This window comes from Phoca vitulina, unplaced genomic scaffold (genome assembly GCF_004348235.1).
Source record: "Phoca vitulina isolate PV1807 unplaced genomic scaffold, GSC_HSeal_1.0 scaffold94, whole genome shotgun sequence".
Taxonomy (NCBI): domain Eukaryota; kingdom Metazoa; phylum Chordata; class Mammalia; order Carnivora; family Phocidae; genus Phoca; species Phoca vitulina.
Window position 1 is genome coordinate 2625422 of NW_022589797.1, and position 24666 is coordinate 2650087.

A 24666-nucleotide genomic window follows, 5' to 3' on the forward strand; every position below is an offset into this window, starting at 1 on the left:
GAAGGGGAGAGAACTGATTCTCTGGATACACATTTCACTCTGCTTCCACTCATGGGTTCCCAGGCCAGGCCTGCCACTGACCTGCTGCGTGACCCTCGACAAGTCACTTGATGTCTCGGAACCTCCATTTCTCTTCATCAAAGTGAGAAGTTTGGCCTAGATGATCTCCAGGGACCCTCTGAACTCTTGGAAATTGGACTCTTTTGAGAGGCTCGAGGCAGGAAGAGGCTAGGGGTAGGAAGGGAATTGGATCTCCTCACCTCCCCAGGGATGGGGCTGAGCCAGGTGATATCATAATGGGCAGTGCCCATCCTAGTGGAGGAAGCAGGGTGGGGTAGGAGCAGGAAGGTTGTGAGGGAGGGCAGCTGAGAGATCCTCCATAGGAGGGGGTCACAGCAGCTAGGGGCACCTGCCAGGCTGGAGGTGTGGGCTTTCTGGCAGAGGGAGTGGTCACTGATGTCTTACAGGAGCCCTTGGTAGGTAGAGCCCACCACGGCATCCCCTAGACCTCACTATGTTCCTCTTCTCCCGCAAGACCAAGACCCCCATCAGCACCTACAGTGAGTCCTACAGGGCTCCTACCTCTATCAAGGAGGTCTATAAAGACCCACCTCTGTGGGCCTGGGAAGCCAACAAGTTTGTGACGCCGGTAAGTAGAGGCTGGGTGGGTGGACAGGCCAGAGTGAATGGTCATGTGTGTCTGAATGACTGGTAGTGTGTGGTTGTCATTACGTGTTTGTAATTATTTGTAGCTATGTATGTGTGCATGTGCGTGCACGTGCGCACACGCATGCATGTATGGATTTTATTCATTTGCCTAGGCATGGAATTTATAATAATACATAAAATAGTACAAAATTCTGCCCTCATGGTGCCCTCCTACTCCACTAGGGTAGGAGGTGGAGAGAGACAAATAATTATCAAAAAATAAACAAGTTTTATAAATTATCCAAAATGCTGGATAGGAAATAAACAGGGTAATGGAAATGGAAAGTAACCAGGCAGAGCTACTTAAATAGGGAGGTCATGGAAGACCTCTCTCTCACGGTGACATTGAGCAGAGACCAGAAAGATAAGAGAGAACTAGCCCTATGAAGAGCTAGCTGACAGAATAGGGTTCTAGGCAGAGTGATCAGAAAATGCAAAGGCCCTGAGGCTGCCTGTGGGATATGCCAGAAAATGTGCTATAGGCATGTTTTCATGCATATATATCACAGTCTTCTTGTGTCTGTATGTCTGTACTTGAAGATGAGTGGCCAAGTGGGTCTGTGCAGCATTCACAAAATGGAGACAAGATCTGTGAGTCTACTTGTGACTCTGCCCAAGGGAATTTATCTGTGTGTACCGTCCAACAAGTGGCAAGTATCTACATGTGCCAGGCACAATGCAGATACAACAATGAAAAGCCAGGCTGTGCCTGTGAAGAGCTCTCAGCAGACAAGTGAACAAAATAGGGTTGCCCAGTGGTTGTACTGATACAAGAGCTGGAAAATTGGGAGAGCATTCCTGGTTCTTGAAGGGCAGGTCTACTAAGAGATCTTGAGGGAGGGGGCTTCCAACAGAAAAGAGTCAGGGGAAATGGCAGCCTCGGGACAAGGATCCACCAGGAATTAAGAACTGGAACAGTGGGGGAGGCCAGCCCAATGGGGAGAGGAGCCACAGTGGCAGGAGATTGGAGGGGCTGGGGCTCAGGGCAGGAAGCCCAGTGAGGTGGTGAAGGATAAGGAAAGGAGGATGTAGGTGAGAGATAAGGAGAGACTGTGGCAATGAAAAGGGAATTTTTTGAATAGGGGAGAATTTTTAAAATAGTGTTTATAATTATAAAATACATGCTCAATGCAGAAAATTGGGATAACTCAGAAGCACAAAGAAAAAAGGCCTATGATCTCACTACCCAAATTAACCATTGTTAATTTATTATTATATGCCATTTTAGGAAGCAAACATTTTTTATGAAAAGGCATCACATTGTATACTAACACTCTGAATCTTGCTCTTTGCATATAACCACATATCAGGTACATTTTTTTGTGTAAAAATATTCTATAATGTCATTTTAATGACTATGGTATTTTATTTTATGAATGTACCAAATTATGTTTAAAGAATCTTATTGGAAATTTAGGTTATTTACAAAATGTTGCTAGTACAATCATTTGTGTACATCTGTAGACATCAACTATCTCCTTAGGATAAATTACTAGACATGAAATTGTTGGGAGAAAGGATATGCACACTTTGAAAACTTCTGATATACACTTCAAATTGCTGTAATAAGGGTTATAATTTACATGCCCACCAAAAAAATATGAGAGTGCCTGCCTGCTTTTTGACATTCAATAGGAGGGAATTTTAAGAAGTAGATCAATAGATCTTGGTCACCAACTGGGTATGAAGAAGAGAGGAGAGATTAGGATGACTCCTGGGTTTAGGGCTCTGGCAACTAGAGGAATAGTAGTTCTGAGATTTGGAATTGCAGATTAGAAAAAGATTGGGAGTTCATTTTGGGACAAAAATATTCGAGGACTAACAGGAGATATCTGGTAGGTAGTTGGATATACTTAATCTGAAGCACAGGGAAAAGGGTTGGGCTACAGATACAAATTTTGAAATCATCAACATACAGGCAATAGCTAAAGCCATAGGAGTGTATGAGATTGCCAAGGAAAAATAAGAAAGAGGTCAAGGATGGACTTTGGAGAATACAGATTATTTAAGAGGTAAGTAAAGGAAGAAGAGCCATAAAAGGAGACCGGGTGATAGGAGGACAATCAAGGAGAAACCAACAAAGACAGCATTTTAGACAAAGGTCAGTGCCAAATGTCAACACAGACATGGATCTCTTGGATGTAGTAATCCTTAGCAATCTGGCCAGACAGCTTCAGTGAGTAGAGAGGAGTGAAAGCCAGACAGCAGTGGGATTAAGAATGAAGAATGAAGCATACTGCTTCTGGCAGTATGCTGATCTAGAAACTCTCAAGGGCCCTCCTGCTTTAAAACAACTAGGTCTTGCATAAAAATTTACTTTTATTTTTTCTGGACTCTCATAGAGGTGAGTGGTCAGTATACTTAGGATGCCCTGAGGATGAATGCCAATATCAGCACTACAAGCAGGAGTCTAAGCTTTAAGTGAGGTGAAGAAACTAAATCTTAAACTCCAAAATGAACCGGAAAGTTTAGTGATCTCTGGCTCCCTGCCCTACCACACACACACACACACACACGCACATACACACACAATGAATGTGTATCCTCTGTAGTAGAAAATACCCCTCAATGTAGGTTTCCAAGTATCCTTCACAGTAAGGCCAATCAAATCTGAGTTTGCAATAAGAGGTATAAGGAAACAAACCACCATATTGACAGTCAGCAGAAATAACAAACAACAGACTAAAACCTCCAAGGACTTCAGATATTGGAATTAACAGTTAAAGAATACAAAATAATTATTACACATCTTTTTAAATGAAGTGAAATCATCAAAATGAGCAAGCAAGTGATTATATTTTTTAAAGACCAGACAAATGTAAAAAAAAAGAAGTAAATAGAAATTTTAGAAATAAAAAATATGTGTGTTAAAACCAAAACCTCAGTAGATGGGTCAAAGGGCAGATTAGACATGGACACAAGAGTGTCACTGTCACAAGAGTGTCAGTGAGATGACACAAAGAAATGGAAAGACATTCCTTGCTCATGGATTGGAAGAACAAGTATTGTTAACCTCTTTGGCATTGGCTGAAGCAACTTTTTTCTAGATATGTCTCCTGAGGCAAGGGAAACAAAATCAAAAGTAAACTATTAGTCTACATCAAAGTAAAAAGCTTCTGCATGGCAAAGGAAACAACCAAGAAAACTAAAAGGCCACCTAGGGAATGGGAGAAGATATTTGCAAATGATATATCCAATAAAGGGTTAGTATTCAAAATATATAAAAAACTTAGAAAACTCAACCACCCAAAAAATATAATCTAATTTTAAAAATGAGCAGAAGAGGGGCACGCGGGTCACGCAGGCACTTAAATGTCTGACTCTTGATTTTGGCTCAGATCATGATCTCAGGGTCATGAGATCAAGTCCCGAATCAGGCTGTGTACTGGGTGGGGAGCCTGCTTAAGATTCTCTCTCCCTCTCCCTCTGCCCTCCCCCATTCTCTCTCTCTCTTTCTAAAATAAAATGGGCAGAAGACATGAACAGATAGTTCTTCAAAGAAGATATACAGATGGCCAACAGACACATGAAAAGCTGTTCATCATCACTTACCATCAGGGAAATGCAAATCAAAACTACAAAGAGCTATCACCCCACACCTGTCAGAATGGCTAAAATCAACAACACAAGAAACACCAGGTGTTGGTGAGGATGTGGAGAAAGGGGAACTCTCTTACACTGTCGGTGGAAATGCAAACTGGTACAGCCACTCTGGAAAACAGTATGGAGTTTCCTCAAAAAGTTAAAAATAGAGCTACCCTACAATCCAGCAATCGCACTACTAGGTATTTACCTAAAGAACACAAAAACCCTAATTCAAAGGGATACATGAAGCCCTATGTTCATAGCAGTATTATTTACAATAGCCAAGATATGGAAGCAGCCAAGTGTCCATTGACTGATGAAGGGATAAAGAAGATGAGGTGTATATGTATACAATGGAATGTTATTCAGCCATAAAAAAGAATGAAGTCTTGCCATTTGCGATGACATGTACGGAGCAAGAGAGTATAATGCTAAATGAAATAAGTCAGAGAAAGACAAATGCCGTATGATTTCACACACGTGGAATTTAAGAAACAAAACAAATGAACAAAGGGGAAAAAAGAGAGAGGGACAAGGGGCACCTGGGTGGCTCAGTTGGTTAAGCATCTGCCTTCGACTCAGGCCAGGATCCCAGAGTCCTAGGATCGAGCCCCACGTCAGGCTCCCTGCTCAGCAGGGGAGTCTGTTTCTCCCTCTCTCTCTCTGCCCCTTCCCCTGCTCATGCTCTCTCTCTCTCTCTCTCTCAAATAAATAAATAAAATCTGGGGCGCCTGGGTGGCTCAGTCTGTTAAGCGGCTGCCTTCGGCTCAGGTCATGATCCTGGGGTATTGGGATCGAGCCCCGCATCCGGCTCCCTGCTCGGCGGAGAGCCTGTTTCTCCCTCTCCATCTGCCTGTCACTCTGCCTACTTGTGCTCTCTCTCTCTGTCAAATAAATAAAATCTTAAAAAGATAAATAAATAAATAAAATCTTAAAACAAAAAGAGAGAGAGAGAGACAAACCAAGAAACAGATTCTTAACTATAGAGAACAAACCGATGGTTACCATAGGGGAGGTGGGTGGGGGGATGGGTGAAATAGGTGATGGGGATTAAGGAGTGCACTTGTGATAAGCATTGGGTGATATATGGAATTGTTGAATCACTATATTGTACAAATGAAACTAATATAACACTGTATGTTAACTAACTGGAATTAAAATAAAAACTTAAAAAAAAAAGAGTATTAGTGAAATGAAAGAGAGAAAGACATTTCCCAGAATGCAGCACAGAGACCAAGTGGTTAAAAAATATGAAAAAAACATTAGGCAATATGAAAGACAGAAGGAGAAGATCTCATACACATCTACTCAGAGTCCCAGAAGGATAGAGCAGAAAGGAGAACAGGCATTATCTGAAGAGAAAAAGGCTCCATATTTTCCAGAACTAATAAAAGAAATGACTCCATAGATATAGAATAAATAGAAGGAATTTCACACATCAGTATCTCACAGTGGGAACTGCCCAACACCAGCTTAAGAGATGACCTTAAAAACAGACAGAGAAAAATTGTTGTCTAAATGTCTTCCTTTTTTTTTTTTTAAGATCTTATTTATTTTTTTGAGAGACAGAGCAAAAGAGAGCACGAGCAGGGAGGAGGGGCAGAGGGAGAGGGAGAAGCAGACTCCCCACTGAGCAGGGAACCCAACGCTGGGGCTGGATCCCAGGACCTAGAGATCACGACCTGAGCAAAAGGCAGACACTCAACTGAGTGAGCCACCCAGGCGCCCAAAGTATCTTTCTTTCAAGAACAAAAGAAAGATAAAGGCATTTACAGCAAACAAAATGAAAATGTTTACTACCATCAGACCTGTAATAAAGGAACTTCTAAAGGATATACTTTGGGGAGAAGGAAAGTGATCACAAAAGGAAGGTCTGAGATGCAAGAAGGAATGGTGAGCTAAGAAATTGGTAAACGTGAGTTAAATTTAAGCAACCAATGTCAATGGAAAATAATTATGATTTTTAATTTGTGAAATTTAAGGAAAGTGCCAAAATTTAGAAAACAATATCAGATAAGTTGTATTTTGGAAAACAATATCATGTAAGATACAAGGGTAAGAAAGGAATACAAAAAACTTATTATTCACAGACAATACAGTTGTGTACGTAGCATCTACAAATTATTAGAATAAGAATTTAGAAAGTTGGGTGAATATAAGATAAAAAGTCAATCACATTTCTTTACCTCAACAGCAAATATTTAGGGAACATAATTTTATTTTTTTTAAGTTTTAATTTATTTATTCATTTTAAGTACTCTCTACACCCAACATGGGGCTCAAACTCATGACCCCGAGATCAAGAGTCGCATGCTCTTCCAACTGAGGCAGCCAGGTGCCCCAGTAAGCATAATTTTAAAAAATAAAATACACACACACACACACACGTATATCATTCTAGCAAAAAACAACAGTAAGTAGAAATCTAACAATGTGTATAAAACTGTATGGATAATATAAAACTTTGCTTAAAAAATAAATAAATGGAGAGGTATAACATGCATGTAGATAAGAAGAGTGACAAACATTTATAAAGCATAGTATTACTGTAGGAATAGCCAAATTGATTGATAGAGAATGAAACAGATCAGATATGGGGCCATATATATATGGAACAATACACAACAGAGATGACTGAAAGTAAAGCTATGGGAAAAGATATATCAGAATTGGAATAGCATTATATATTGGTGCGGGGGGGCGGTGTGGGGAGAGATAGACTATTCAATGGGACAGTTGGTTATCCAGATGGATAAAAAGAAAAGTTTTTTTTTTATCCCTAACTCACACCAATAGCAACTCCTGACAGATTAAAGACTTAACTATGGAAAGTAAAACTATTTGCTTTTAGAAGAAAATATAGGACATTATCTCCATTATCTGAGAGTATGGTTGTATTTATTAAACAAGTCACAAAAGTACTACATAAAAGAAGAGATTAATAAATTCATATATGTTAAAATTAAGAACTTCTTTTCATCAAAAGACACTATAAAGAAAATGAAGATACAAGCCACAAACTGAGAGAAGATATTTGCAACATGTAATTGACAAAAGATTAGTATATAGAATATACAACTCTAATTTTCTGGGTTGAAATTGAACATACGTATTTTGACTCTCTCCTGAAACCCTCTAGAACACCTGTAAATGGATATTTGACACATAAACTCACAAAACTAGTGAGAGAGAAAGGACAATGGCTACAAAATTTCAGAAGCTAGAAAGTATGATCAATAACTAGTACCTGACCGCAGATCTGAGAAAGCTGAATCCAAAGCCAGCAGTGGGAAACACAAGACATAATTCAACTAAAACTGCAGAATTTTCAAAAAGGCTCAGGAATTGGTAATACTAGGCTTCTCTGGAACTGAAGATAGGACAGGACTGCAGCTAAAATAAGGATGATTTGAAAGCTGTTTAAGAAGCAGTTAAACCGGGGCGCCTCAGTGGCTCAGTCAGTCAGCCCCTCAACTGAGCCCCACATCGCATCAAGCCCCCCATCCAGCTCCCTGCTCAGAAGGGAGTCTGCTTCACCCTCTGCTCCTCTCCCACCCCTCCCTGACTCATGGGCACACTCTATCTTTCTCTCTCAAATAAATAATTTTTTAAATATATTTTTTAAAAAATCAGTTAAGCCCACTAATCCCCTCTTCTATTCCATGCCACGGGTGACTGCCCGTCCCATCTCTGCAAAAATCAGAAGGCTAATTTTTTGGCAAGGATCTCAGGACTGGGGATACCAGGCCCAGCTGAGGGCAGGGTACCATGCTAAATACAGGTGAACCTCCACATACTGAATGCCAGCCCCCCCCCCCCCCCGCAATCCTCTTCTCCACTAGATTCTAAGAACACTGGTAGCCAGGCCACTACCCGGAGGCCAAAGATTGAGAGTGTCTTCTGAAGAATCTGATCAGCCCAAGAGGGAAGATCTACAGATACTGACAGAATTTGACAAAAATAGGTTTAGCCAGACCATCCTACAATGATGCTCTTGGTTGACGAAGCCCACCCATACACAGCTCAGAGCCTCCACTAAGCTTTTTTGGTCTCCTACTCATAACCATGAGCTGACAATCAAAGATACAGACATCTGAGGAAAGCCTCTAAGGGGAAAATTGATGACGTCTATGAGTTCTCCTAAATGACTGGGTGTGTGTGTGTGTGTGTGTGTGTGTGTGTGTGTGTGTCTATGTGTAAAGGTCAAGGGAATGCCAAGTCATGTGGCTCTTTCACCTATATGGAGTATGACTGTGCAGGATCTGCCCACAAAACAAAACCTCGGCTGGGCACAGAGATCCAGTAAAGCCCTCAGCTGAGTGGCTCTCAGGGCAGTAGGAGCACCAGGTCTCATCTTGGCCAAGAGAAGCCTTTGCTCTTTAGATCATAAGGGGGAAATGAGGGTAGCTGTGTCACCATCCCAGCACCTTGCTGCCCACTGTGAGGAAGTCCCTTCTAGTCTCTGACTTCGCTGGGTGTCCCACCCCTGTGACCCAGCTGCCTTTTTACACCAGCTGCTTGCAGAGATCTGTTGGTTTACAACTAACCTGGCATTCCTTCTGCCCTCAGCTGAGGACAAGGGAGATCCAGAGGTAGGTCTTAATCAGGAATTCCACAGATCTAGCCCAATAAGGGATTGAAGGAGATAAGACAAGGTAAACCCCAAGAAGCAGAGGAACCCAGGGCCTGAACCAAGATCAGGAAAAAGGTCAGGGTAGGATAAGAAAAGTGAGTGTCAGAGTCAAGGGTGATATTGGTGCCAAGATCAGAGCCACAGTAGAATCAGGGTCAGGTTGGAGTCAGGGAATCAGATTTTTTTAAATCCTCTCATTTATTTATTTTTCCTTTTTTTTTAAGATTTTATTTATTTATTTGACACAGAGAGAGAGAGTGAGCACAAGCAGGGAGAGCTGCAGGCAGAGGGGGAGGGAGAAGCAGGCTCCCCGCTGAGCCCACACGGGGCTCGATCCCAGGACTCTGGAACCATGACCTGAGCCGAAGGCAGACGCCCAATGACTGAGCCACCCAGGCACCCTCAGGAATGAGATTTTAAATTAGGTGTCCCTCCAGCCCCATCCTTCATCTCCTTCAAGGTGCCAAATTCCCAGAGAGCGCTCCCTTCTAAAACACCTGCATAAGGCAGCTGGCTCCCAGGGCAGCCAGGCTTTCCTGAGGCTCCAGGTTATACCAGGGGACTGTTGGTCTGTTTGGGGAGACCCAGGCCGTGCTCCCAGATAGCACACAGTCTGCAAGGAAACAGGAACACCCAGCTCTGCCCTTAAAGAGCTCCCAGTCAAGGAAAGGACAGAAATGAGAACATCAGAAAAGCACTCTGAGGACAAATGCCTGGCTCCAAGCCCTAGCCTTGGATAGAAAGAAAGGAAGAAAGTGTGATTCAAACAAAAAACTATGCAGAGGGGGTCAAGACTGGCATGGGGATCCCTCTGGCATAGGGAGGACACCCAATTGGGCTGACTTTCTCAATAGGGACTGGATCTGAGTCCAGCAGGACACCAAAGCTGGGGCCTTTATGCACTTAGTCATTTCCTCTCCTCTCCTCTCCCCTTGCCCAGGGCCTGACTCAGACCATGCAGCACCACGTGGATCCTGAAGCCCTGCAGAAGATGGTCAAATGTGCCATGCAGGACTACAGCTATAAGGGTTCCATACCAGGCCACCCCTACTTTCCTGAGAAATACTGGCTCTGTCAAGAGGAAGGTAGGACCTCACCCCTTACCTACCCAACAATGACCCCACTCAGAGACTTCAACAGTGACCCTTAACCTGAGCCCAACTTGAGTCCTGACCTCCACTCTGATCCCATATCAACTTTATCCCCACCCATAATCTGGGCTTCTCCAATCATCTCCAGTCCAGCTTGACTCCCAACCACCTGACCTGACCCTAACCCTGACCCTGAAGGAGGAGATCCAGGCCCTGCCTTTTGGGAGTTTCCTATTCGTGCCAAAGAACTAGAAGAGGCCTGGGTCCTATCCCTAAAGAGATGGAGGGAGTATTAACCTCTTCCAAACAAATCCCTCCAGGTATATTCCAGGGGCATCTTTTCCCATCTTCTTAGCGACCCTGTTCCATCAGTTTCTCCATCTCACCTGCATCTCTCTGCCCCACCACACCTCTTTCCCCTTGACCTGGAAGCCTTTTCTAACCCCTTCCTGCCTAAAAATTCTCTCTTGCTCCTCCCCTTCACAGCCAAGATTCTTAGAAACATAGTCTATACTCACAGTCTCTACTTCCTCAGTCCTTGTTACACCTTATGAGAAATTATCTTTCCCATTTGGTCAGGTGTTTGTGATGTCCTCACTGTACATTCCAAAAGAGCAGAGTCTTTTCTTATTCACAGCTGTGCCCCTCCATCTAGTATAACCAGGCCTCATAAGTGTTTATTGAATTAATTGATGATAAATATTTATCCAATTGAAATTGGGAGTCTGTATCTCCTACATTCAAACATTAAAACTGCTCTTGTGTAGTTCTAATTACCGCATCCAAGGGACTCTTCAATCAATGAGACCTACATTATGCATTTCACGCTCTGACCACTCCTTTTTTTTTTAAGATTTTATTTATTTATTTGGGAGAGAGAGCAACAGAGCAACAAAGCAACAGAGGGGTGAAGGGCAGAGGGAGAAGCAGACTCCCCACTGAGCAGGGAGCCCAATGTGGGACTCCATCCTGGGACTCCGGGATCATGACCTGAGCTGAAGGCAGACGCTTAACCGACTGAACCACTCAGGCACCCTCTATTTCTTGATACTCCTTCCTTTCTCAGCTTCTCTGATGCCTCAATTTCCTAGGTCTCTTTTTCCCCCATTCTGGAAATGTGGGGTTCCTCAGGGTGCTAATCTGAGCTCTCTTCTCTCCTTTCTCTCCTTATTCTTCTCCTGAGACCATTTTATCTAACCAGTGTCTTAACCAACAACTCTAAGTCTTTATTTCTACCCTTGACCTCTCACTAGAATTCCACTCTCCATCTGATTATGGTCAACTTTACCTGAATGTCCCCAAACACCTCAAACTTAATATGTCCAACTCACCAATCCAGAACTCCAAATCCCAACACCCTGCCCCACACATATATACACCTGCTCTTCCTCTAGGGCTCCCAGACCTCCTTTCCTGGTGTCTTGCACATGTGTTCTTTCAGACTGTTAGGGTAGTAGATCATGGAGGGTCTTTAGGACAGACTTAGATGACTGGGTGGGTGGGGCTTTGGAGGATTTTAAGTAAGGAAGTGTCTTGGTCAGATTTTCATTTGTGAAAATCTATGTAGAGATTGGATTGTAGAATTTCAAAAGGGGGTAGGGAGGTTAGTAGGCCAATAGTAGTAATAGTTTTCTATGTGCCAGGCATTGTTCTAAGTGTTTTACATGTATTAACTCATTTAAATCTCACAACAATTTATGAGGTAGATAATACTATTACCCCCATTTTAAAATTGAGGAGATTAAGACACAGTGAAATTAATTCAGTCAAGATCATACAGAGCTATTTGGCAGAGCTGAGATTTGAATCCCAAATGTCTGTGTAGTCCATTCTATTAACCATGACATGATATTGTCTCCTCGTTACGGTACTGCAGAGATACAGCGGTGAGATCATGGGGGATGAGAAGAGGGGATAGATTCAAGTGATTTTAAGGAGGCAGAATAAGCAAACTTTGGACCCTGGATGTGGACAATGAGAGGGAGGAAAGAGGAAGAGGATCCATTTTCAGGTAGGCTGATTCAGAGAAGGTGGTCCCAGGATGCAAAGTGATGGGCTCAAAGGATCCAGACCCCACTCAGAAACTTGCCCTAGGTGAGAAATGGGCTGCATCTCAGTGTGTAAATCTGGGGCCAGGCTGGGCTTGACTGGCCTGAGGGATATTAGTAAGAGTCCAGCTTTGTGCTGGGGATCAGAGGAGAAACATCTAGGGGGACGCAGATCCTGGGGTAGAATAAGGAGTAACAATGTTTTGTGTTTCCACCCCTATGATCAAATAGACAAATGGACCCCATACTACCTCTGTGGTGACCGGTATAACACATGGAGGATGGGACCTTACAACTGCACCGGCTGGAACAAATATACCACATGCCTTCCCCGGCTACCTAAGGTATCTACTGTGACCAGACACCTGGGGTCTGGGACACACATTTCCCTCCACTGCTAAACCACAGTGACTGATATTTCACCATTAGTTCCTCATCCCTTTCCCATCAACAATGCTCCAGGGCTCTTTCTCAAGTGTGAAACTAGGGTTTGTATTTTCTAGGAGACAGGGGAGCCCAGGAGTGGAGCTGTGTGAACAGCTCCCAGATCCCCCGGATCCCAATCTCTGGCTGGGCTCTGTGGGGACACAGTGAGTGTGCACTCCCTGACTTGCTACCTTCCTGAAGCTTGCCACCTGGCCCCTTCCCACATGGTCTGGCTAATGATAGGTTGAGCCTACCTGCTCCACTCTCCCTCCTTTGTGATGTGAGCAAGGACAAGAGAAGGGAAAGCAAGGCCACCCAGTTGCAGCACAGATAGATAATAGGAGAGTCTTCCAAGGAGATAGGAAGGAGCCCAGCTGCAGGCCCAGGCCAGAGGAAAGAGGAAATTTGAGAGGATGGGAGGCCAGAGCAGAGGTTCTTAACTGTAGCTGATGGCTGACCTCGGGTTGACTGAACCCTTTTGAATCAGAACTTCAAGAATCAGGATTTTTCACAAGTCCTCCAGGTGATTCTGATGGGAAGGCAATATTATAATATTGACACTACCTCTCCCCAGTTAGAGACACTCCAAGACATAACTACACAGAGTCAGCTAGACAAAGAGAAGTAAAATCAAAGGCAAACGCTGAGGCAGGGGTGCCTGAGGCCTAGGTCCAGACCCCATCCACCTATAGCTCCATTTCCTTTCCTTCCTATCCCCCCTCCCCCGACCCCGGAGGCGGAGTAACCGCGTTGCGTTGCCCGGTGACAACCCTAAACACTCCGAGGCTGGGAGAGTAGGGGAGCATCTGGAAGGCGGGAGAAGACACGGCCTGGGACTGGTCTGGGTGTTCAGGGAAGACCCCCAAAAGGAGGAACTCTTCCGGGTCAGAGTTTGAGGTAGCATGTGTGCCACTTTCAGGAGGTCGGAATGGAGACAGCTGTTCGAGGAATGCCTTTGCAGTGCCCTCCTAAGCCGGAACGACTCAACGCCTATGGTAACAGTTGGTGGGGGCAGTAGTGGGGTAGACCAGAAGGACGATGGGATGGGACCTGGGGGATGCGGCAGAAGCCAAAGATGGGGCTGTGACCCTGTCTCCTCTATCTGTCCCTGTTTTTGTTTCCATCTCTTCCTATCTCTGACCCTGTCCTTTCCCTTTCCTGTAACTCTGTATCCGGGTCTCCCCGGCTTGGGTCCGCGGGAGCAGAGCGCGAGGTGGTGGTGAACATGTTGAACTCACTGTCACGGAACCAGCCGCTGCCGCACATCACGTCCCGATGCGGGTGCGTGGATCCTCTGCCCGGCCGCCTGCCCTTCCAGGGTTATGAAAGCCCTTGCTCCGGCCGCCACTACTGTCTACGTGGGATGGACTACTACGTCACCGGAGCACCCTGCACGGAACGCCGCTTCCGGCCTTTGTGCAAAGAGGAACCGACTGTAAGGTTCGCAGGGCCGCTCCCGCCTTAGGCAGGCCCCGCCCCCAACAAGCCCCCCCATCCCACCCCACCCCACCCCCGCAAGTCCAGCCTCACCCCAGCTGTGCGCGCCCCATCCCTCACCAGTTCCAGCTCTGCTCTGCCTCTATGCCAGACCCTACCCCGGCGCCCGCCGCCTCTATCCCCTTACTGGGCCCTGTCCTCTCCCGCCCTCCGGCCCCAGGGCCTGAGCTGACGGCTGAGACCGGAGAACCTGCATTAAGATTCCCCCAGGTTCCCGGCCCTCTCCGTCCGAACTGGGCTCAAGGTCAACCTAGCTCTGGAGGCCCCGCCAGAAGGTGGGGTTTTTGTTTGTTTGTTTGTTTTGAGGAAGACACCCCACACACCAGTCACATCCCTTTCCCACACCTGGTTCCCTACCTGGATACCCGGCCCTAGAGACGCAGGTTCTAGCCTCTGGAGTGCCAGGTGTCCTCAAAAAAGCGGCTTCAGTTCCTGGGTCTCAGGTCACCGTCGATGATGGGCAGGGTCATTGCCGGGTGTTATGTGAGCAAGGAAATGGTAACCATATTACCAGAGGGGTCCTGGCTTTAGAGCCCCACACCACCTCTGAAGGTAGACAGCCTAGCGTGTTACTGCTGAGGAAACTGAGGCCCAAGCGCTCAGCTACAACCCAGACTGCGGCGCAACCTTCCCCCTGCACCAGGTGGCAGTCAAGGCGGGCCAAGCCCGGGAGAACTCCAAAGTCCGCGTCGGTCTAGAGAGCTTGTGGAGGAAGGTGGCGGGGGGGGGGGGGTCCCCTAGATCCTGCCCCTACCCCACGGTGATTCCCCCCGCCCTTCCCCGGCAGAAAGTCTGATTAATTGTGCGAGGCAGAGTCTCATCCGTCACAAGGGCAGGGGGGAGCGAGAAAGTGCCTGAGCCTTAGAAATGTCGTTAGTGCTGGAATAATTGCCCTCCAATGGAGAGGACCTGGGGGCTCCCAGCTCTTCAACGACTGGAGCCCGCCCCCCCCCACACACACACACACAATCCAGCGTACTCCCACAGCCCAGCCTGGGCAGCGGAAACCAGGCCTAACGAGGATAGGGACTTTCAGGCATCTTCCCAGAGGGGAAGCTTCGATGGGGTCTTGAAGGGCCAAGAGGCCCGAGGGGAAGAGCGCCGCTCAGAGCCCTAGTCTGGGTTTTGAGGCCCGACCTCTCCCTGCCCACCACTTCCTCCTCCAGGAGTGTATTGCCCTACGAGCACCGGCCCGGAATGCAATGTGCTGTTATAACTCCCCCGCCGTCATACAACCCTTGTCCGAACCTTAGGTAAGTCCCGCGCAAATGGCGTTTGGCGCAGCGGGGAACGCGGGGACGAGTTGGGGCGGGAACTGTCCGCTGCGATGCACTGAGTAGAAAATGCCACCAGGGGGCGCTAGTGTCATGGGGTCGTCCAAGCTGGCAAGGGACTGGAGCACCCTCCATGAGAGGGCGTTGAGGCTGACCTCCAAGGGTTACAGGTTGGCAGTGGGGCCCAGAGTCAAGAGATCAGGGCATTAGGTTCAGGGCTTGAAGTAGAGGAGAAGAAATTAATGTTATGGAGCCAGTATTGGGAATCAGAAATTTAACAGTAGAACCTGAGGTCTTAGGAGGTCAGTGTTGGAGCATGGGGTCAATATTAGGGGCAAAATGTTGGGATACTGTTAGCATTGAGAATTGGAATCAGACCTATGAGGGTCCAAAAGGGCTGACCCATTTCTCCCCACAGATGGGACACAAGTCACTTCAAGAAGACCTGTGGCCCCCAGAGAAACAACTATGTCGTCCACCCTGAGTTTGTGTCTGAAACCTATCCTGACTGCTACTGCTGGTAGACCCCAGGCTGGCAGGGCCAAGGGGGCTGAGCAGTAAATAAACTCTTCACCCCAAAGGCTGCCTCCTGAGTCCTTACCCCCACAGGATCTGGCAGTGAGGAGCCAGTCACTCAGGCCCCTGCGAAGCCCCTTCAACTGAGGTGCATTTTCTTAGTCATCCTGCCCTGAGCCCTTCTTGCCCTCATATCTCAGTACTTCCCTTGGGTGGCCCTGAGTGCCCTCCTGACACATAACAATGGTTGGTGTCCTCCCTCCACCCAAACTAATGGGTCTACCTAGCCATGCAGGGCCACCCCAAGAGGACCCTCCAGCTGACATTTGTTCAGTATCCCCCAAACCTAGATGTTCCCTCACCCCCCCATCTCAGTAGACGCAGTCTTCCATTCTGCAGAGACCTGTCCCTGTCCCCAAAGTTCTTGATCTCTGCTCCCATAGTCTCCATCACAGCCCTGAAAAAGTCTATGTTCAGACATCCTTGCTGCCCTCCCTTACCCAAGTTCAAGAGTCTAAAACATAATTTTGGAGGGTTTCATGACTAAGAAACTCAAATTACAAAGCAAAGCCCTCTTTCTCTGTCCCTCCAGACATAAGAGGTGAGGTGTTCTGGAATCTCTGGGATTTTTAGTATTTTTGCGCCCAACTCCTCCTCGGACGGAGCAGGGGTATGGTGGGGCACATTTGCCACCTCACAGCACGGGCATTTCTAATGGTGTCACCATGGGGTGTGTGTTGCAGGGGGAGATCAGAGGGGGCATTGCAAAATACTGAGGTCCCCAACCTCAGATACTACTGGTCTGGTCCGGTAGGAACCGACAACTTGGGCCTCCTGTCTGGTGGAACTAGGCTCCTTCTGTGGGGTCTTTGATTGGATCCACCCTGCACTGAGCCTCCTCTGTGATCCGCCCAGAACTCCGCTACCCTTTTTCTATATGAGAGAACTTTTTCCATATGGGAACCTTTTTCCACATGAAGAGCTAATGAGAGCATTATACCAAGATGGCCTCCACCTGCCCAAATCTGGAGGGAAAGGAATCCCAGTAGCCAACCCTACCCACTTTACCCTGCCGCTCTCTCCTCCTCATACACATCCCAAATTTAGCCTAGAGGTGCGAGAACCCCTACACTCTACAATTGCTCCTTTCTCCAGAACTACACGTCCCAGAAGGCCTAGGGCAGAGCCCCGCTAGCATGCAGTAAGCAACGGCCCAGCGGGGGCGGACCTGCAGGCAGGGGGCGGAGCCAGGAGACACTGGGGTGGCCTGCCAGAGTTGCCCGGAGGTGGGCACAGAGCAGTGGGAGAAAGGTGGGGGCTAAGGGGTGGGACCTCAAGTCCGCGTGACAATGTGGGAGGAGGGCTCGAGCGCCAGGGGCGGGGCTGGACCCCGAGGCCCGAAGCGAGACCGAACGACCGGGGCGTGGCCGAGCAGCAAGGGGGCGGGTCCCGAGGAGGGCCTCAGCTGTTCCCAGCCAGGCAGCGCCCCGCGCCGCGCTGTGGCAGCCCAACTCCGGCTAGCTCGGAGGGAATCTTCGGGAGCCTCCCTTCACCCCCACTTCTGGGGTCACTGCCGTGAGTGAGCCCAGGGGGAGGACCTTGGGGGGTTGCTGAGGAAACACACTTCCTGAACTTTCGCTCCTACTGATGAGTAGGGGGTCCGAGGCTGGACACCTGGGCCCCTCCTCAAGCCGCGGTTCCCAGAGGGCGGCCGGCCCTTTGACCTCAGTCTGTCCCTTCGGACATTGTAGCTGTAGCGCTGGGGTGGGGGTGGAGTATTCCAAGCTGTAGGCGCAGTCACTCGATCCCCTCTGATCTCGTCCTTGGGGAGGGCAGGGAGATGGGCTGGATCGAGTTGCCTTTGACATTCCCCCCCTCCTTGGAATTATGTTCGACAAACGACTCAGCTTGGCATGGCCTCCCCGCTTTGGGGCCGGGCCGGGCCCTCCCCCTCAGATCCGGCTAGGGGCTGGCAGCCAAGACCGAGGTTGAGTGTCAAGTGGGGAAAGGTTTGGCTAGGGCAGACCCCACCTGCCGGCATTAACCTGTGGTTAGCCAGATGACGGAGGCGGCAGATTACAGGGGTCTCTAGCGCTGTTAACACAGGAACCAGTTCCTCCTCCACAGCCCCGGTCCCAGATACCATTAAAATTGCCCTTTTCCCACCCCAAGGAGCCTTTCTGGAGCAAGCAGCAGCACCAGCCCTTGAGAAGATAGGCTTCAGTATGCACACACCCACCTGATGGGGAGCCTGTCCCACCCTCTGACTCACAAAGCTCCTTTCCTCTGCTGCATTCAGACTGCCAGTCAGACCATTTATCTCTCATCTCCTAAAAATTATGCTGTGGAGGGTTAAGCTGGGATTTTGGATTTAGGCAACCTTGCCACCTAGTAACTTCAAACAAGTTCCTTTTTCTGTTTGGGCAAGTTTCTTCGACTGTAGAATGGGCACTACAGCTATGCCTCTTGTTCAGTATTATTGTTAGGGTTGGATGCTGTGGTGGCATTTGAGAGACCAGCACAGGGCCTGCATGGAGTGGGCGCCCAAGACTGTGGGCCCCTGTCCTTCACCAAAAAACCTTGGAATCCTAGAACATTAAGATTCTCAGAACCTATTGGAAATGGCTTTTGAGGTCATCTTGGTGGCCTCTCCATGCCTCCAGTGTCATGAGATGGGCTGACTTAATATGAAAGTTTTGAGGATGAGGGGTTCTCTGTCCTCTTCAGATATGGACCCTTACCCCTTATTCCCTCAGTGCCCAGGATGGGGCCTTGGTTGTCCTGAATGAATCAATATGAATATACAGCAAGTCTGGCCTGGACCACCTAAGGCCACATTTGGGTTCTGCTGAGCTTGAGGGCGTCAGCTAAAAGCTACTGTGTGCATTCTGCAGGAGGGCTTTTCTAACCTGTACCCACAGGTAGGGGATGCAATAGAGGGGTGGGGGTTTTGAAAGCTAAGTTGTATGGGATGAGAGGCAGGGAGTAAGAGGCTGTTTCAGACCAGCTGGAACTGACCAGCTTAGGGATTTAGGGGGAGGGAGCACAGAGAATGAGGCCCTAAGACAACACGTCCTTGGAGGGGGGAGGCATTGTAGTGAGCTGTATATTGATATCTGAGATAAAAATTCTGGTCTGCACCTGTCATTCTTTTTTTTTTTTTTTTAAGATTATTTATTTATTTGAGAGAGAGTGAGAGAGAGATCATGAGCAGAGGGGAGGGGAAGAGGGAGAAGCAGACTCCCCACTGAGCAAGGAGCCCAATGTGGGACTCGATCCCAAGACCCTGGGATCATGACCTGAGCTGAAGGCAAACGCTTAACCAACTGAGCCACCCAGGCACCCTGCACCTGTCATTCTTGATGATAGTCTCTTCGTGGGAGAGGTGGGGGAGGTGAGGACCCTGAGCAGTTCTGGCATCTCCTTGGGAGTAGCTGAGGACTTAGAGACAGACACTGGCATCTGGGAGGAGGCTAATTACTGTTTGCCAGTCTCCCTCTCTCCTTCCTCCCAGCTGGAACAGATGGGCAGCTGGCTAGCTGGCAGCATGTATGTCTGTGTGTGCACCTGGCTGGTGCTATTTCTTTGTTGAACTCTGCCCTGAGGGCTGAGATATGGTCAGTGGCCTTGGGCAGCAGATTGGGACACACACCGCCACCCCCCCGCCAAGTCTATGGGGTTTTTTCTGCAGTCATATGTTTAACATACAGTATATGAGAGTCTATGTGTGCAGTAGGGGGTGTCCACTCCTTGGAGAGCTGATAGGTGGGGGAGAGACATTGGTTCAGTGTGGGTAGGTGAAAGTTCATAGAGCAGATGGCTGAAGGATTTAGGTTAGGGAAGGAATGAGCTTGGTGATCATAGGATAGGCCTGGCTGGAAATGGAATCAGAAAAGCAGATGAGACCACATCATGCCTTGACCCTCAATTGCAAAGCTTATACTTCTGAACTTAAACCTGGGGGTCATGCTCTAAAGTAGGAAGAGATACTGTCTCATAAAGTGCTTTAAAAAGATCGCCATGGTTGCTGTGAGCATTGGGGAAAAAGAAGGTGGAAGCAGGGAGGCCTATTGGGGAAGTACTGCAATGATACATGGGAGAAATGACAGTGCCCAAAGTAGGGCAGGGGCAGAGGAGAGTGGGTGCATAGTGGAGACAAAGCCAGGAGGTAGCTGGCCACAAATGTGTTGCCAGGAGGAGAGCAGGAAGGTTGGTGGGGAAATGGACTTGGTGATCAATTGCTGAGAACAGGGTCGAGTTTGAGAGCAAAGAGAGGGTGACCTGAGAAGTCACCATGGCCACCATGCTAGACTTTTTACACCAGCCCTAATGTACAAACCCAACCCTGCCTCTCTCCAAACCAGGCCCATGACTGCGTCTGGCTTTGGGTATCTTCTCTAATCTCCAGATTTAATCTGGCTTTTGACTCAAGATTAAATTCCATGCCTGAGATGTTCCCCCTTCCTCTCTCCTCTCCCCCTGTGGGGACAGGAAAACCAGCCTACTGCCCTGTTAAAGATCTTAAAGAGCTGGCTGGATTATCTTCCCTCTCCCACCATGGCCTTCTCCAGACCCCTCGCCTGCTCCTCAGCCTGAACTGCCCCCATGTATGATCCAAGGAAGCCTGGCTAATTCTGTGATCCTAGACAGCTCCCTGACCCTGTCTGGGTTGTTTCTCCACCAGGAAAATGGGGATGCATGCCATCTGCCCCTCCCCAACCAGAGTCCTGACTAATTTTGGCAAAAACTGGCGCTCATGAGAAAGAGTGGTTTAGAGGGGAGGGTATGTGCTATGGTGAGCGCTGTGAATTGTGTAAGACTGTTGAATCACAGACCTGTACCCCTGAAACAAATAATACATTATATGTTAATTAAAAAAAAAAAAAAAAAAAAGAGTGGTTTAGACACATACAGATGGTCCTGGTAAGGGTCAAGCCTTTATGTCCCAGACCTTATATCCCAGAATACAACCTTCCCCAAATACACACTTCCTCTTTCTGATGCAGCAAAGGGAAATACTGTGGAATGAGAAAGCTCAGTTCTACTTCTCTCTTCCCCTTCCAGAGTCAGGCAGTCCAGGTTCAGATGTGCTTTGTCGGGTGGTCCCACTGCCCACTCCTTCCCTAACTGGGGGCTCATGCCCCAGAACCCTCAGGAGGAGAGCCAAGCCTACCCCCGCCGCCGCCCTGGGAGCCACGCAAACCGTAAGAGCCCCAAGGTCATCCCAGCTGCAGCTATGTACACCTTCTTGCCTGATAACTTCTCGCCGGCCAAGCCCAAGCCCTCCAAAGAGCTGAAACCGCTCCTCGGCTCCGCGGTCCTGGGGCTGCTGCTGGTGTTGGCCGCAGTGGTGGCCTGGTGCTACTACAGCGCCTCTCTACGCAAAGCGGAACGCCTGCGCGCGGAGCTGCTGGACCTCAACCGAGGCGGCTTCTCCATCCGCAACCAGAAGGGCGAGCAGGTCTTCCGCCTGGCCTTCCGCTCAGGCGCGCTGGACCTCGACTCCTGCAGCCGCGACGGCGCGGTCCTCGGTTGTTCTCGCACAGCCGATGGGCGCCCCCTGCATTTCTTCATCCAGACTGTGAGGCCCAAGGATACGGTCATGTGCTACCGCGTGCGCTGGGAGGAGGCGGCTCCGGGGCGCGAGGTGGAACACGCTATGTTCCTGGGCGATGCGGCGGCACACTGGTACGGTGGTGCCGAGATGAGGACCCAGCACTGGCCCATCCGCCTGGACGGCCAGCAGGAGCCTCAGCCCTTCGTCACCAGCGATGTCTACTCCTCCGGCGCCGCATTCGGAGGCATCCTCGAGCGCTACTGGCTGTCATCGCGTGCAGCTGCCATCAAGGTCAACGACTCCGTGCCCTTCCACCTGGGCTGGAACGGCACGGAGCGCTCGCTGCGGCTGCAGGCACGCTACCACAACACGCCCTACAAGCCACCTGCGGGCCGCCCTGCCGCGCCGGAGCTCAGCTACCGCGTGTGTGTCGGCTCCGACGTCACTTCAATCCACAAATACATGGTGCGGCGCTATTTCAACAAGCCCTCGAGGGTGCCAGCACCCGAGGCCTTCCGGGACCCCATCTGGTCCACGTGGGTGCTCTACGGGCGTGCCGTGGACCAGGACAAAGTGCAGCGTTTCGCCCAGCAGATCCGCCAGCACCGATTCAACAGCAGCCACTTGGAAATAGATGACATGTACACACCTGCCTATGGAGACTTCGACTTCGACGAGACCAAGTTCCCCAATGCCAGCGACATGTTCCGCCGTCTGCGTGATGCCGGCTTCCGCGTCACGCTCTGGGTTCACCCGTTTATCAACTACAACTCATCGTGCTTTGGTGAGGGAGTGGAACGCGAGCTGTTCGTGCGCGAACCCACCGGCCGGCTGCCCGCGCTCGTGCGCTGGTGGAACGGCATCGGCGCGGTGCTCGACTTCACACGCCCGGAGGCTCGAGACTGGTTCCAGGGGCACCTGCGGCGGCTGCGCTCGCGCTACGCGGTGGCCTCCTTCAAGTTTGACGCAGGCGAAGTCAGCTATTTGCCCCGGGACTTCAGCACCTACAGGCCGCTGTCCGACCCCAGCATATGGAGCCGCCGCTACACTGAAATGGCCCTGCCCTTCTTCTCCCTGGCGGAGGTCCGCGTGGGCTACCAGTCACAGAACATCTCATGCTTCTTCCGCCTAGTGGACCGCGACTCGGTGTGGGGCTATGATCTGGGGCTGCGCTCACTCATCCCCGCCGTGCTCACTGTCAGCATGCTGGGCTACCCATTCATCCTGCCCGATATGGTGGGTGGCAACGCAGTGTCTGAGCGCACAGCGGGCGGGGGCGAGGTGCCCGAGCGCGAGCTCTACGTGCGCTGGCTGGAGGTGGCCGCCTTCATGCCCGCTATGCAGTTCTCGGTCCCACCCTGGCAATATGATGCCGAAGTGGTGGCTATCGCGCACAAGTTTGCCGCACTGAGGGCCTCGCTCGTAGCGCCGCTCTTGCTGGAGCTGGCTGGTGAGGTCACTGACACAGGCGACCCCATCGTGCGCCCCCTCTGGTGGATTGCGCCCGGTGACGAGACGGCACACCGTATCGACTCGCAGTTCCTTATTGGAGACACGCTGCTGGTGGCGCCGGTCCTGGAGCCCGGCAAGCAGGAGCGAGACGTCTACCTGCCTGCAGGCAAGTGGCGCAGCTACAAGGGCGAGCTTTTTGACAAAACCCCAGTGCTGCTCACCGATTACCCCGTCGACCTGGACGAGGTCGCCTACTTCGTCTGGGCATCCTGACCCAGCTCAGGACCCAGGAACCCCATAGCCCTAACCTCTGCCTTCATGCAGGCCTTTAACCCTCCATCACAACCACATCGTGTATCCCAAGGACGTCCCCACCTCTGCCCCACCCACTAAGTGGGTGCCGACATAAATGTGCTCTAGCCAGCTCGGGTAGGGCCAGGTGAGGGGGCGCTGAAGCAACTTCCCATTCTATCGCACAATCCGAAAGACCCTTTTCCCCTCCACACTCACTCCAGTCTGCAGACTGGAGTGAGGTGGAAGAGAACTCGAAAGGAAAAGGTCAGCTCTCTTCCTGTTACACATGATTGTGTTTTAAAAGCACAAAAAGAAACCTTACCCTCCATCCTGGCCTGAATGGCCATCTTTGCCCTTCTGAGGTGGGGACTTGATCCTCTTTAAGGTCCCAAAATAGCCCCCTGCCACACTTAGAAGGGCACATTCGTGATGTCGGAAGCCAGGTCCAAAGTTCCCAGCACTGGCCTGAAGTATGGCGGACCTGGTCCCACCCCAGCTAGGGAGAGGGGATGGAGGTGTCTGGGCAACTGAAAAGGAGAAAGGAGGTCCCATCCCAGAGGACAGGAAGACTGGGCAGAGCACAGAGCCATCAACGTTGTCCCTCATTTGTGAAGAGACTCCTAACACTGCACTTACCCGTCTATGTAAACACATGGGCTCAGCCGTGGGCCAGGGCCATGGCCTATGGGCAAGGACTTGCAAGGCCGCGCAGGCCAGACTTGGTGCCTTAACTCAAGAACCTTTGTGTGTGTGTCTGTGTGTGTGTGTGTGTGTGTATGAGAGAGAGAGAGGCACCATGTGTCCCTGAATCTACGGAATGAACGCAACACTTCTGAAGCTGGATAAGCCTGGAAAGAGGGGCAGGGAGCAAATTGGAGGTTTTGATTGTTGAGCTGGCCCCCTCCTGGTTGATGTCCCTGGGAATCTAGTAGGAAATAAACAGCCCTTTCAAGATCTCTCAGCTGCTTCACTCCCTGCATACCTGGCAGGAGTGTAGCCTAAAAGGGAGCGCTGTTCTCATTCTGATGGTGGTGTGCTTCGGCACATGAGCTCTGTGGGCACAGCAGCACCTGTAAATACACAAACAGGGTAAGGGCTTTCGTTTCAGCCATTTTCTCTTTCTAAGAAGAGCAACCTCAGCCAGAGTGAGTTGTTGCTGACTTTGCAGCTGAGTCTGAGGAAGAAATGGCTTGCCAAAGTGGGGAGGTGGGAAACAGGGCAGGGCTCAGCTTCCCTCAACCCCTAAAGAATGCATCCTTTTGCCCACTCCTCCACCCCCTCTATTTCCCCTATGTGAAGAATGCCTAATGAAAGTTTTGGGGCACTCTCGGATGTCCATGTTGAGTGCTGCTTCTACCACTCGTGTCTATAAGCTGTTTGATTTTAAGCGAGCTGCTTAACCTTGTTGAGCCTCAGTTTCCTCATATGTAAAATGGTGATGATAATGCCTACCTCCCAGGTTGTTGTGGGAATTATAAGCAAAGATGTATGTAAAGTGCCTGGCACAAGTAGGTGCTCAATAAAAGGTAGCTATTATACTATTATACTGTTTCTTGGGGGGGGGGCGGTTTGCACAAAAATAACA

At 49.4% G+C, this 24666-nt stretch overlaps 2 protein-coding genes across 2 annotated transcripts; both read left to right on the top strand.

The window, feature by feature from the left end:
* The first annotated feature begins 52 nt into the window (after positions 1-52).
* CUNH9orf24 (chromosome unknown C9orf24 homolog) lies at positions 53-15786 on the top strand. The gene is made up of 7 exons (XM_032396794.1): positions 53-649; positions 9867-10011; positions 12297-12409; positions 13411-13486; positions 13697-13931; positions 15155-15241; positions 15681-15786. Exons 1-7 carry the CDS (start codon positions 515-517, stop codon positions 15784-15786), a joined length of 897 nt encoding a protein of 298 aa, XP_032252685.1. The 5' UTR covers positions 53-514.
* Positions 15787-17173: 1387 nt separating this feature from the next.
* On the top strand, positions 17174-24605 carry MYORG (myogenesis regulating glycosidase (putative)). Its single transcript, XM_032396914.1, has 2 exons — positions 17174-17353; positions 20843-24605. The coding sequence occupies exon 2, from the start codon at positions 20916-20918 to the stop codon at positions 23058-23060; it is 2145 nt and encodes a 714-aa protein (XP_032252805.1). The 5' UTR covers positions 17174-17353; positions 20843-20915; the 3' UTR covers positions 23061-24605.
* Positions 24606-24666: the final 61 nt, after the last annotated feature.